Source organism: Lutra lutra, chromosome 11 (genome assembly GCF_902655055.1).
Source record: "Lutra lutra chromosome 11, mLutLut1.2, whole genome shotgun sequence".
NCBI lineage: Eukaryota > Metazoa > Chordata > Mammalia > Carnivora > Mustelidae > Lutra > Lutra lutra.
Window position 1 is genome coordinate 103,642,813 of NC_062288.1, and position 13,291 is coordinate 103,656,103.

Below are 13,291 nucleotides of genomic sequence, written 5' to 3' on the forward strand. Positions count from 1 at the left end.
TCTTCTGATGTAGGAGATTTAAAAATGGACCTTCAGAAATACTAGGTTTACAATGAGAGGCATCACATTTCAATGTTTATTCTATGGATCCTTGATATTTGGGATCTGGACAGCTCTGTTGTATGTATATATTCACCATAATCATGTAAGCAACTTGGAGAAGAAAAACCAGGGGCCTGCATTAATTTGGTCCCTTGGAAAAAAATTGCAACAGCAAATTACCCGGGACCCCAAGCAAATACCGAGACTGCATGTAAGATTTAAAATGCCTGACAAATATGAAACTACAGAATACAAAACCTTTTTAAGATCAGGTAAGTGTTACAATTTTCTCTATTAGCCATTTTAAGGGGAAAATGTACCATAAGTTTAATATTTGGAAGAGAAAAACAATGTCTTTCTTAGAGCAATTCAATTTTTAAATTATAAAATATTTCACATATATACAGAAAAGAGTAAAACAGGATTGTATCATACCTAAATTTAACAATTTTTAAATATAGTTTGCTGTATTTATTTCAGATAGTGTTCTGTTTTTTCACAGAAATAAATGTTAACGGGTACCATTAAGGACTTCACCCCTTCCTTCTCCTCCTTTTACCCTCTGAGGTGGTAATTAACCTGAGTTGATGGATATCTTTCTTCCCTTCCTTTTATGTGTGATCTCCAGCAAAATACAATATTATATATTTTTAATATGTTTGTAGATACTCTGGAATGAATTGTAATACTGTCATGAATATGGATTGTAAGTCTTCATGTGGACATAACTTCGTTTCTCTTGGGTTTGGGACAGATGGGATGTACAGTAGGTATATGCTTAACTTTAATGAAAATGACAATGTGTTTTCAAGATAGCTGTGCCATTTACTTTCCCCTCTGGCATGTACGGAATCTCTCCCTTTGCTCCAAATCTTCACCAACGTTTGACAAGCTCAGTTTTTTAGATTTTTAGATATTCTAATGGGTAAGTAATGGAACCATTGCAGCCTTAATCTGCATTTCCCTGATGACTAATGATTTTGAGCACCTTTTCATATGCTTCATGGCCACCCGTATATCTTCTTTTGTAAAGTGTCTCTTCAAGTCCTTCATCTATTTTTTTTAGAGATTTTATTTATTTATTTGACAGACAGAGATCACAAGTAGGCGGAGAGGAAGGAGGAAGCAGGCTCCCTGGTGAGCAAAGAGCTGGATGCAGGGATTGATCCCAGGACCCTGAAATTATGACCTGAGCCAAAGGCAGAGGCTTTAACCCACTGAGCCACCCAGGCGCCCATGTCCTTCAACCATTTTTTTTTTGGTCAGAGAGAGAGGGAGAGAGAGCAAGCACAGGCAGACAGAATGGCAGGCAGAGACAGAGGGAGAAGCAGGCTCCCCGCCAAGCAAGGAGCCCGATGTGGGACTCGATCCCAGGACGCTGGGATCATGACCTGAGCCGAAGGCAGCTGCTTAACCAACTGAGCCACCCAGGCATCCCACCTTCAACCATTTTTAAATCGGAATGTTTATCTTCTGATTTTTAAGATTTTTAAAAATATATTTTGGATTCAAGTCCTTTGGTATGTGAGTTGCAAATACTCTGTACGTCTGTGCCTTGTCTTTTTAGTCTCTTTTTAAAATTGAGACATAATTGACGTAGAACACCTTATTCATTTTGGAAGTACAGCAGAATGATTTGATACATGTGTACATGTATATATTGCAAAATGATAACCACAGCAAGTTAATTAACAGTTTGTCCATCACACACAGTTACAATTTTTTTCTCTTGTGATAAGATCTGTGCTGGCAAGTTCAATATACAATATTACTATTGTTAACCATAGTCGCCATACTGTACATTTTGAATTTTCTCTTGAGTGGTGTCATTCAAGAAGAAAAATTTTAAATTTTGATGTTCAATTCATCCCAGTTTCTTGTATGGTTCTTTTTTTAAAAATCTTTTTTTGAAGTAAACTTTGCCTATGTCAAGTGCACAAATATTCCCTTCTCTGTTTTTTTAGAAATTTTAAGATTTTAGGTTTTACTTTACATTTTACATTAGGGCTGTGGTCCCTTTGGAGTGAATTTCTGTGATGGGAGGGTGAGGATCAATGTTCATTTTCCTCATGTGGATATCCATTTTTCCAGCACCATTTCTTGAAAAAAATCTCCCTTTTTCCATCTCAGCATCTTTCAAGAAATAGTTAACTCTTTTTGGTGGGTCCCTTTCTGAACTCTGTTCTCACTCTCTCCAAAATTGTTTTGGTTATTGTATGTGGTTAGCTTGTTTGGATAGGTTTTAGAAACAGTTTGTCAATTTCTTCCAAAGAGACCACTGGTATTTTTAATTGTATTGGCTCTGTGGGTCAATTTGGGGAGAACTGACGTCTTAATAATATGGCTTCAGCTGTGTGGTACATATTTTGATACACTGAATTTTCATTTTCATTCAGTTCTCTGTATTTTTATATTCCCTTTGAGACTCTCTCTTTGGATTATTTGGAAATAGATTGTTTAATTTCAGAGTCTTTGAATAATTTTCTCCTCTCTGCTACTGACATCCAATCTGATTCCATTATAGTCAGAAAATATACTCTGTGTGATATCAGTTCTTCTAGGTTTTTTGAGGTTTGTTTTATGATCCAGAATATGGTCCATCCCTGGTGAACGCTCCGGGCATGTCTGGAAAAACCATGTATTTGCTATTGTTGAGTACAGAGTTCCTTCATACACATCAACTAGATCCTGTTGGTTGATTTTATTGTTCACTTGTTGATGTCCTTGTTGAGTTTTTGGCTAGTTGTCCTGTCAGTTGCTAAGACTGGATGTTGAAAACCCCAACTATAATTGTGGATTTGTTAGGTTCTACTTTAACTCTCACCGGTTTTTGCTTCATGTATTTTGAGTTATTTTTTGATGTGTTTCTATTTGGGACCATTATGTCTCACTGGTGCACTAAACCTTTTATCATAAAGTCATGTCTCTGTCTCTAGTAATTTTCTCTGCTCTGAAATCTGTTTTATCTAATATTAATAGAGCCACTCGTACTTTTTTTAAGGTAGGCTCCAAACCCAATGTGAGGATTGAACTCACAACCCTGAGATCAAGAGTCACATCCTCTATCGATTGAGGCAGCCAGGCACCCCAGCTGTTTTTTTTTTTTTATTAATATTTGCAAGTATATCCGTTTCTGTCCTTTTATTATCAATCTACCTATGTTCATTGAAGTAAGTTTCCTGTAGGTAGCATATTGTCGGAACATTTTTTAAATCTACTCTGTTAATCCATGCTTTTAACTGGTATATTTAGATCATTTGCATTTAAGACATTATCAATGTCAGAGTTTCTCAGTCATTTTATTTGTTTTTTGTTTGTTTCCTCTGTTTCTCAGTCTTCTGTTTCTCTTATTTTTTGGTGAGTTACTTGAGCATTTTCAAAATTCCATCTTGACTTGTTTATAATATTTTTTAAAAGGCTGCTTTGTATGGCTTCTTTAGTGGTTGCTGTAGGTATTAACACAATATGTCTATAACTTACCAAGGTCTCCTTGAATCAATGTTTTGTCACTTCAAGTAAAGTGTAAACCATTCCTTAGCCTCCTCATTTTAAAAATATAACTGTCTTGAGTTTTGAGCACTACATCAGATGGTGTTATAATTGTGGCTTCAAAAGTCAAATATGATTGAAGAAACTTATGAGAGTTTCTTAATGAGTCTATCATATTTACCCCAATTTTCATCCATTTGATGTTCTTTTTTCTGAAGTTCCAAGCCTCCTTCTGTTATCATTTCCTTGTTTAGAGAACTTTCTTTTGCTATTCTTTAAGGGTGGGGCTGCTAGTCACAAAGTCTTAGTTTTTCTTCACTTGGGAGTGTCTTCATTTTCTCGTAATTCCCAGCGGATATTTTTGCTGGGTATAGAATTTGCAGTTGACAGTTCTTTCTTTTTTCTTTTTAAATATTTTATTTATTTATTTGACAGAGAGGGAGAGACAGCAAGAGAGGGAATACAAGCAAGCAGAGTGGGAGCAGGAGAAGCAGGCTCCCCACTGAGCAGGAATCCCCATCTGCGGCTCAATCCCAGGGTCCTGGAATCACGACCCCGAGTTGAAGGCAGTTGCTTCATGACTGAGCCACCCAGTTTCCCCTGACAGTTATTTTCTTTCAGCATTCAAAAATGTTTTGTCACTTTCTTCTATCCCCCATGATTTCAGATGAGAAACCCATAGTCATTCAGCTTGTTCTTCTATGAATCCCGTGTTTTTTCTCTCTGGCTACTTTCAAGAGTTGTCCTCTGTCTTCAGTTTTCAGAAGTTCCATTATGATGTGTCCTGCCATGGATTTCTTTGGTTTATCCCATTTGGTGGATTTTTCAGCCTCCTGAGGCTCTAGATATCCAACTTCCCTGAATTTAGGAAGTTTCTGGCCTTATTTCCGAGAGTACTTTTTTGGCCCCACTCTGACTCCTCTCCTTCCAGAGCTTTGATAATACAAAGATCAGCTCTTTTGTTGTCTGTACACAAGTTCCTGAGACTGGTTTTTTAAAAATTTTTTAAATTAACATATAATGTTAATTATATGTAACATGGCACTATCTTGGGGAGAACCAGAACTCCACCTGCTTCCCCCCAGGCCAGCTTATGGAGGACCAGCTCCCTGCTCAGCCTGCCCACACCACCCACGCAGGTAATCAGAGCTCTGCCTGCTTCTGCCAGGAAGAGGGGTGAAAGGAGTAGGTTCTGCTCAGGCCCACCATGTCATTGCCTGCTGCTCCCTTGGGTGTGGTGGAAGGCCCACTGCCTGCCCACCACACTGAAGCCACAGGGGTCAGTGTGGTTCTCCCACTGCTGCTTGACTTGACTAGAGTAGGTTCAGCCAAAGGTTTTCTGTGGTTAGGCTTCTGTGGCCTGGTGGCTAGAGAGAACAGGTTTATCATGGAGGTTTTGTGTGTGTGTGTGTGTGTGTGTGTGTGTGTCTGTCTGTCTGTCTGTCTGTCTGTGGTTCTACATGGAAGCTTCTACAGACCTTTGTCTGGGATTTATGGGTGGCAACAGGGAATTCAGGAGCTCACCACATCCTTCCTCCATTCCTGAGATCTGCCTCAGGAATCTGCCTGCTAGTTTCGACCTTTCAGAGAACTTCCCATCCTTATCTGTTGTGTCATGTCCAGGATTTCTCAGGGGCAGGAAAGAGGGCCTAGTGGAAATGGGGTTACTGCATCTTGAAGAGAATCCTTTTTTAGCCCTTTTTAGCTATAATACAGCCTTTTATGTCCATTTTGGAAAGCACATCATAGACATTGGAAAAGAAAGTTTATTCTTCAAAAACAAAGCAAAATATAAATCCACCAAGGAAATATGACAAATTACATTAAGCAAGTTCTTTTTCTAACTTTTTCTCTGATCTAGAGTTGTTCTTAAAATATTCCATTACTGTTTGTGGCAATATATATTGACATCTCTAATGATTTTAATGTAAGTATTTTACTGCAGCAATGTTTGATGTCTGCAAGCTCATCCCTACCTAGCCTTTATTGTGACTTATTCTTACCGTGAGTGTAAATAACTTTCTGGATGCTCCTTCTAATGAATTCTGTACTTTTTAAAATGATACTTTGACTCCTCTATTCTTAAACTGTTCTTTTACTTTTAAGCATTTTAGTTCATGCCACTTATCTTTCATGATTATATTTTGTTTCTTCATTGACAAATAAGAGTGTTTATCCTTTTTTTGAGTGTTTATCTTTTTTTTTTTAAAGATTTTATTTATTTATTTGACAGAGAGATCACAAGCAGGCAGAGAGGCAGGCAGAGAGAGGAGGAAGCAGGCTCCCTGCTGAGCAGAGAGCCCAATGCGGGGCTCGATCCCAGGACTCTGAGATCATGACCTGAGCCGAAGGCAGCGGCTTAACTCACTGAGCCACCCAGGTGCCCCGAGTGTTTATCTTTTAATAGGAAATTTACCCCATCTTCATTTATTGTTATGACTGTTATGTTTGGGTTGGTGTCTGGCCTCTTGTTTAATTCTCTGCAATGGAAGTTCTGGGCTGGGGTTTTAGCTCTCCTTCCCCACCTTTCCGAAATCCTTCAGTTACAACTAACTTTACACAACAGTGGTGAGTCATGATGGGACCAAGGAGGCCAAGCACTTCCTTCCCTGAAGATACCGAATGACCAAAGGCTAACTTGTCCATACTTTGTGGAGGAATCTGCTTTGATTTTAGCCTTATCGTCTGGAGGTAGTGTAGGTTCCAGGAAAACACCTGGCTCATTATAAAGGGAGTGAATTCAGGATATAGTTGTTCTTATGATCCTTTATCTGGTGGTAGTAATCTGTACCTACATAACTGTAATTGCCCTTTCTTGCAGGTAAGGACACTAACTATTCAAAGCCAGAATATATTGCTGGATTTTTAAAATATGGATTTAATGCCATTCTCAGTAAAAGCTTGGGCAGTGAGAGAGATGTGCCAGATACGAGGAATAAAATGTATGTTAATCCTCATTTTTTTATTGAGGTATAATTGACATATAAGATTAGATTAGTTTCAGGTATACAACATAATGATACGACATTTATATATATATGTGGCCAAATAATCACTACAGTAAGTCTAGATAACTTTGGCTACCATGCATAGTTACAAAAAATTTGTGTGTGTGTATGTGTGTGTGATGAGAACTTTAAAGATCTGCTCTCTTTGCTACTTTCAAATAAGCAGTATATTTCTTATCTATAGGCACCATGTGGACATTATGTCCCCATGCCTTACTTATTTTACACTGGAGCTCTGTTCCCCCCACCCCCCGGCAACCACCAGTCCATTCTCTGTATTGATGAGGTTGGGTTTGGAGGTTTGGTTGTTGTTTGTTTCCAGGTTCTTCATGTAAGTGAGATCATATTGTATTTATCTTTCTGACTTATTTCATTTAGTGTAATGCCCTCAGGAAAGATGTCGTTCCTTTTTATGCTGGAAAGTATTCTGTGTGTATCATAGCACGTTTTCTTTACCCATCCGTGGGCTGATGGACAGTTAGGTTGTTTCCATATCTTGACAGTTGTAAATAATGCTGCCAGGAACATAGGGGTGTATGTATCATTTTGAGTTAGTGTTTTCATTTTCTTCAAATGCAAACCCGGAATTGAAATCCTTGGGTCTTACGTTAGCTCCCTTTTTAACTTTTTGAGGACCCTCCGTACTGGTTTCCACAGTGGCTGCACCAGTTTGCCTTCCCAGCAACACTGCACGAGGATTCGCTTTTCTTCACATCCTCTCCAACACTTGTCATTTCTTATCTTTTTGATAACGCCATCCTTACAGGTGTGAAGTGATATCTCATTATGGTTTGATTTGCCTTTCCCTGATCATGAGTGATGCTGAGCACCTTTTCTTGTACCTGTTGGCCATCAGTCTGCCTTCTTTGGAAAAATATCTATTCAGATCTTCTGCCCATTTTTAAATTGAATTGTTTGCTGTTGAGTTTTATGAATTCTTTATAAATTTTAGATATGAACCCCTTGTCAGATAGATGATTTTGTCTCATTCAGTAGGATGCCTTTTCATTTTGTTGCTAATTTCCTTTGCCCTGTGGGGGCTTTTTAGCTTGACGTAGTCCCACTTATTTATTGATACTTTTGTTGCCTTTGCTTTTGGTGCCAGTTCCAAAAAGTTATCACCAAGACTGATGTCAAGAAGCTTATAGCCTTTGTTTTTCTCTAGGATTTTTATGGTTTCAGGTCTTACATTCAAGTCTTTCAAGTTAATTTTTGTGTATGGTGTAAGATAGTGGTCCACTTTCATTCTTTTGCATGTGGCTCTCCGGTTTTCCCATCACCATTTATTGAAGAGACCATTCTTTCCCCATTGTATATTCTTGGCTCCTTTGTCATAATTAATCACATATGCATAATTTTATTTCTGGACTCTATTCTGTTCTGTTGATCTGTGTGTCTGTTTTTATGCCAATACCAAACCGTTTTAATTACCATAGCTTTGTAATAGAGTTTGAAATCAAAGAGGGTGACGCCTCCAGCTTTGTTCTTGTCTTCTCAAAAGTGCTTTACCTCTTCAGCATCTTCTGTGGTTTCATACAAATCTTAGGATTCTTTGTTTTATTTCTATGAAAAATGCTATTGGAATTTTGATATGGATTGCATCCAATCTGTATATTGCTTTGGGTAGTAGGGACATCTTAACAATGTCAAGTTCTTCCAATCCATGAGCACAGAGTATCTTTCCATTTATTTGTGTCTTCTTTAATTTCTTTCACGAATGTCTTATAGTTTTCCAGTGTACAAGTCTATAAATGAATACATATTAATTTTTTAAACAAACAGTTACTAACCAGATTTTAATTTTGGCATATTAGAAATCTTCCTGTTTTTAGGACTTGGAGTCAGTCCTAAATAATTCAAGAGCCTATTTCAAAATTCTAGAGTTTATCGTGTAGAGAACACCTTCCCCAGTTGCACCAAACGTGTTCTGGGGATTTACAAGAATTGCATCGCCCACAGGATCTTTTTATTAAATTACCAGTTAGGACATTTGGCCAAAGGGATATTTCTGATACAAAATGCTTCAGACAGCTACCTATTTTTTATTCAAAATCTGCTTTTTCTTACTGTTTTCCTTCGTGTTGGTGCCTTTTTTTTTTTTTTCTTTAACTTGTGGCAAATTGGACATAACGTAAAAGGTACCATTGCACCATTTCTAACTGTATGATTCAGGGGCGTTGAGGACCTTCACATTGTTTCAGAACCATCATCACCATCCCTCTCCAGAACTTTCTCATTAAACACTAACTCCCATTCTTCCCTCCCTCCAATCTCCTCGCAACTACCATTGTACTTTCTGTCTTTGTGAATTTTAACTACTCTTGGTACCTCATAAAAATGGAATCATACAATAGTTGCTCAATTTATTTCATGTAGCATCATGTCCCCAAGGTTCATTCATGTTGTAGCACCTGTGCCTTAGTGGTTCTGATGGTTTCCAGCTCAAGAGGGTTGATATTCTTTCTGAAATCAATGAGAACTTCTTAAGGAATATAGGCATCTTCCTGTCACACAGAGACAAAATCCAGGCTCCAGGAAATAGGAGAAATTGGGGCCCACTGTGTCTTGTTGCAACTTGTGTGTAACATGAACATTTCAAACCACAAATATACGAATCAATAAAGCAAGTAGGTAGCTAAATATCACTTACAGTGCGGCATACTTGAGAGACGTAGGGTTTATACGTGATGACATAGTCTATCTGGGTTGTAATGAAAGAAAAAGAATTTAAATTTATTCAAACCATATAACTTGATATGAACTTAATTTAGAGGACAGCTATTTTTTTCAAGATTTATTTATATTAGAGGGGAGGGGGGGCAAATGCAGAGGGAGAGAGTTTTTTTTAATTTTTTATTTTTTATAAACATATAATATATTTTTATCCCCAGGGGTACAGGTCTGTGAATCGCCAGGTTTACACACTTCACAGCACTCACCACAGCACATACCCTCCCCAATGTCCATAACCCCACCCCACTCTCCCAATCCCCCTCCCCCCAGCAACCCTCAGTTTGTTTTGTGAGATTAAGAGTCATTTATGGTTTGTCTCCCTCCCAATCCCATCTTGTTTCATTTATTCTTCTCCTACCCCCTTAACTCCCCATCTTGCATGGGAGAGAGATTTCTAAGCAGACTCCCCGCTGAGCATGGAGCCTGATGCGGGGCTCCATCCCAGGACCCTGAGATCATGACCTGAGCCAAAATCACAGAGTCAAAAGCTTCACTGACAGCATCACCCAGGCACTCCAGGGGACAACTTTTTTCTTAACTGGATAGTGAACTCCCACAAAAGAAAGCAATATTTTTGAATGCCTGTAAGCGATGAGTTTCTTGCCACACCATCAACTCTTCTCCCTAAATCTCATCTCCTAAAATAGTGCAGCTGCCTTTTCTTCCTTTCCCCCATCATGTGATTGTTAGGAAGAACAGAAACTTTAGAGAGAGACTGTCTATAGAGAGAAGTGAACTTGGAAGTTTTAATATTCAGAATATTAACTTATTTAACAGGAAATTCAATTATGTACAAGGTACACTTGTGTTTAAAATAAACTTCAACTACCAGGAATGACTACTACTATTGGGGTCCAAGCAGATTTTAGCCATCCTCATGCTAATCTTACAATTGCATTAAGTGGGATTTCCATTTCAGCTGTGTCTTAAAATTCGCATAGTTATTTTCCCTAGCTATAGAAGTATTTGATACAGGTTTTTGGAGAGTACATTTTTATGTTGATTGGTCTTCTGATTTAATTTTTTATCTTTTGACTTTTCAATTTTGAAATGATGTCAGGCTTACAAAATGGTTGTCAAACTATCTCAAAGACTTCCTATATAGCCTTTTCTCAGAGTCCCCAAACACTAACATCTTCCACAACCTCAGAACCAGAACAATGAACAACACCAGGAAGTGAACATTAATACAACTACAGACATGATTCAAATGTTTGCAGTTGCCCCACTGGCGTCCTTTGGACCCAACCCCAGACCCCTGATTGCATGTGGAGTTCCTAAGCCCTTGGTTTTCTTTCATCTGAAACCGCTCCTAAGTCTTTATCTTTCTTGACTATAAAACCTTTTAAGAGATCTAACCAGTTATTTTCTAGAATGTTCCTCAGTTTGAGCTTGATATCTCCTTGAGATCAAATCCAGGTCGTGCTTTTTGGCAGGAATACCATAGACGTGATTTTGTGTCATCCTCAGAGCATCACATCAAGAGACACTCGATGTCTCTTTGTCCCATTTACTGGTGAAGTGACTGAGGGTAAAATTATTTTCAATCACTTGCCTGAAATGGAAGCTGTCAGGTTTCTGCACTGTAAAATGACTATTTAGCCTTTTGTAATTAAGTGTGCAGATTTCTTTTAACTGTTAATCACAGAAAACCTGGAAATATATATATATGTATATATTATATTATATCCACAAAGGGGACAAGTCAACATACCCCCAGTTCCATTGCTTTTTCTTTTTCTCCTGTCTTAGTGCACAAGGTGTGTAAGCCAATGCCCCTGCTTGCTCCTTAATATACTCTGTGTCTGTCTCTGTGCCATAATTTTCCCTTTTTGCAAGGACCCCGGTCTTCTTGGACTAGGTCACCTTAATGACACCTCCCTCATTGCTTCTGCACCAATCCCACTTCCCAATAAGGCCACATCCTAAGATACTGTGGGTTCAGACTTCAACATGTGAATGTAGGGGAGACACAATTCAACTCACAACAGTCCCGGTTTATACCGTACTCTTGTTAATCTGTATGATCAGCCAAGAATAGAGCAGCTAACCAAGGACCACCAAACTCAGGCCTTGTCCGAATCTCTTTTACCCTGGAAAACTGCTTGCTTAGGTGAGAAAAGTTTAGGCCCAAAAAGACCACAGCAACATTTATCAATTTTAGAGAAACTCAAACACCTAGGGACCTGAAGAGTCCTAGTGCGACATAGTCGCAGGCCCCTTCACTGTCATTGTCTCATTCCTCCCGGGGGACTTCATTTATCTACAGTTTTCTTAAAATGATGTGCTGGGACTGAATATGATACTAGCGATGTGACCTAAGTAGCCCGAGTCCACCCTGGACCATCATGTCCCTCGTTCTTGTGTTATCCTTCCGTTGTCCCCCACCTCTGTGTCTCATCTACTTCCTCTTTGAGAACTCAATGATCTTCCTGGAATTTAAGCCTATGGGTTGTCCTCCTGCTTGTCTCTGTGAAGCCACATGAAGGATGCCCCCCCAGCCACGACGCCCTTCCCAGCTGCTCAACCCTTTCCCTGGTCTCACTCCCAGGAGCACGATGGCAGCTTCTATGTGGTAGGCGCAACTTCCTCTAGTGTTGGGTAAAAATGCTCACTGAGCAAGTCTCTCTTCCTCCGTGGCGACACCTGCCTGTGGATATGCTGAGGTTCTGTGTGGGGTGTAGTAGAGGCATCCTTTCCTGGCATTTTCTCCCCCACTTCTCTTTCCACTAAGTTGCAGGGGGCATAGTGACTTTTGATTTGGACCCCATGCGCTGGCCACAGTCCATTAGCCCAGCCATGGGCACTGAGCCCAGCTGGGCCAATGAATCCTTATTTGTGACTTTTTGAGAAAGAGGAAGTCGTACCAGTTTCTCCTTGGGTGCTGGACCATGGGTTATGCTGCTATTGGCCACGTTTCCAACTCTTCAGAATAAAGAAGTGAAAACGTGCCAAGTTTCAGAGAGAGGATAAGAATCGTATAATGAGCCTCATGTGATATTAACGGTCTGCCAGGTACTGTTCTGAACATTGGACATTTTAATTCATTGAACCCTCCCAACCCATGAGGTAGGCTGATGATGTTGTAGTTACTGTTACTCCCAGATGTAAAGGCAAGAACAGAAGTGGACCGAGTGTCTAAGTGACTCTCAAGCCTCTTGCTCCAGTCATTCTTTTTTAATCAATTATTTTTATTAACATATGATATATTATTTGCCCTAGGGGTATAAGGTCTGTGAATCATCATCCAGTCATTCTTGAAGGCTCTAGTGGCACATCTGTCACTAGGTCCTGTGGGACATTTGGGTCCCCTTCCGAGAGATTGCCCTTCCTTATGCTTAAGCTAGCTGTAGTAGGTCTGTCCTTGACAACCAAAATACGTTTCAGAATGAACCAGATAATGTAGCAATTCAAACAATAATTAATAGCTAATAACTAATATTATTAGAATTCAGCTCCTATTTTTCTCTCATGTGCATGAAAGAAATAACACATTTCTGTCAAATCCTTGGAAGAAATCCAGTCACGCCATACCCACTGCATCTTTTTTTTTTTAAGATTTTTATTTTATTTTTTTGACAGAGATCACAAGTAGGCAGAGAGGCAGGCAGAGAGAGAGGAAGGAAACAGGCTCCCTGCTGAGCAGCCAGCCCAATGCGAGGCTCGATCCTAGGACCCTGGGATCATGACCTGAGCCAAAGGCAGAGGCTTTAACCCACTGAGCCACCCAGGCGCCCCACCCACTGCATTTCTTTCTGCAGTAAGCTAAAGCACGGGATTCTCTCTGAAGGTGACACAATGAAGTTAATCTGAACCTTCAGTGTGTGTAAGTGTATTAATACGCTTCTATAATAGAAACCAAAATATAGGTACAATTCAGGGTTATACTATGTTCAGCCTAAAATTAAGACGGCCAAAACAGCACCTCCAGGAAAGAGCAATTATTGCTGATATTCAGGAAGGAGTAATTTAGAAAATACTAGAATACCATAAGAGAGCAAAGAAGATTTTGTATTTTA

General features: G+C 39.3%; 1 protein-coding gene across 8 annotated transcripts in view; it reads left to right on the forward strand.

Moving 5' to 3' along the window:
• The window catches only part of GALNTL5 (polypeptide N-acetylgalactosaminyltransferase like 5), a 55,809-nt gene that overhangs the window by 7,568 nt on the left and 34,950 nt on the right, over nt 1-13,291 (forward strand). For 4 of the 8 annotated variants that reach the window (XM_047694430.1, XM_047694431.1, XM_047694428.1 and 1 more), the window contains exons 2-3: nt 14-314; nt 6,353-6,473. The exons of 2 other annotated variants lie outside the window; for them this stretch is intronic. In XM_047694430.1, the coding sequence (XP_047550386.1) occupies nt 53-314; nt 6,353-6,473 (383 nt within the window). In that variant the 5' untranslated portion in view covers nt 14-52. Of the gene's footprint in view, nt 1-13; nt 315-6,352; nt 6,474-13,014; nt 13,099-13,291 lie in introns of those variants that run through there. 2 more of the 8 variants (XM_047694433.1, XM_047694436.1) reach the window with 2 other exon arrangements.